The sequence below is a fragment of the Eimeria mitis genome, genomic scaffold, assembly GCF_000499745.2.
Source record: "Eimeria mitis Houghton genomic scaffold, Emh_scaff3088, whole genome shotgun sequence".
NCBI lineage: Eukaryota > Apicomplexa > Conoidasida > Eucoccidiorida > Eimeriidae > Eimeria > Eimeria mitis.
This window is the reverse complement of record NW_013571434.1, coordinates 4627-5977: the sequence shown is the minus strand read 5'-3', so window position 1 is coordinate 5977 and position 1351 is coordinate 4627. Positions and strand designations below refer to the sequence as shown.

The following is a 1351-nucleotide window of genomic DNA, read 5'->3' as shown; positions in this document are numbered from 1 at the left end:
TATATTAAAACAAATTAATTATATTTTTCATGCATTTCTAATCACATAGTTATAAAAAATATCGTCTTAGTGTTCGGGGCTGCCTACGACCCTGGGTAGATTAGCTACTGAAAGGAGCTGTTGTATTTGTACTGAGTAGCAACAACTCCTTTGAGTTGTATATTATATAAATAACCCTTTATGGTTTTTTTTTTATAAAAAACTATCACAGGTTTCGTTTGGATCCTTTTCTGAACGAAGTTTATCTGTGCTGAGTGAGAGTTTATTTCATGTTTCTGTAGTGTTGCCGCTGCTCGTTGCCGGACCCCCTTCGGCCGTCTTCTGGGTTCCAGTCTGTAAATTTGTAGCTTATTTTTTGTTTTTTTTGTTTTTAATTTATTGAATTATTTCGTCTTCAATCGCAGCAAAAGTATCGAAGCTTCATACCCTCCTGAAGGGCCCCAAGGCCAGCTAGACAGCGGCCACCTCTCCGCCGCCCGCCTGCGGCACTCTGACGATATAAACCACGAAACTCTGTCTATACACCCCGAAAATGACGAATATCTTTCAGCCTTTTTCCCTTGGTGAGTTCATCGTCTTTCTTAGTACAGCTTTCCTGCTGCACTGGCTCGCCGTGCCGCTGCAGCAGCAGCCTTCAGGGTTTAGGGTTTAGGGTTTAGGGTTTAGGGTTAGCACAATTTATATTAATATCTTTGCTTTTATCACAACCAAGAAACTCTACTTCATCAACAAATGCTGCTGTACATACAGCTCTCTGTCTGTATCTGCATGCGGGCTCCGCCTCAAGCTAACAGCCATAAGCAGCTACCACCGCAGCAGCACGAGTAGCAGCAGCAGCAGCAACAGCAGCAACAAGACCAGCAGCAGCAGCAGCAGCAGCAGCAGCAGCAGGCAGCCAGCTAATAAAATATGTGTTGCTGCTAGCTGTTTAAATACTCTACAGGCACCAGTGAAAGCATTGAGGATACCTTCATCGCCCCCCCTGACAATATACAGGAAAGCAGAGATGCCATGGAAGAAGCGGAAAGGTATTCTAGCAGCAGCAGCAGCAGCAGCAGCAGTAGCAGCAGCAGCAGCAGCAGCAGTATCACCAGCAGCAGCAGCAGCAGCAACAGCAACAGCAGCAGTAGCAGCAGCAGCAGTAGCAGCGTCAGCAACAGCAATACCAAATTTGTAACGGAACCAGAAGCAACAGCAACAGCAGCAGCAGCAGCAGCAGCAGCAGAACAACGTTCACAGCAGCAAGAGCAGCAGGAACAGCAGCAGGAGCAGGATAAGCAGCAGCATATATTATATATATAATATATTATCTACACACCTAATAAAAGCAAATTATATTTTATTTTATTTT

The 1351-nt window shown here is 44.6% G+C and overlaps 1 protein-coding gene across 1 annotated transcript; it reads left to right on the top strand.

Moving 5' to 3' along the window:
* Positions 1-1011: 1011 nt before the first annotated feature.
* On the top strand, positions 1012-1302 carry EMH_0062140 (uncharacterized protein; the record flags this gene model as incomplete). Its single annotated transcript, XM_013497998.1, has 1 exon — positions 1012-1302. One exon carries the CDS (start codon positions 1012-1014, stop codon positions 1300-1302), a length of 291 nt encoding a protein of 96 aa, XP_013353452.1.
* Positions 1303-1351: the final 49 nt, after the last annotated feature.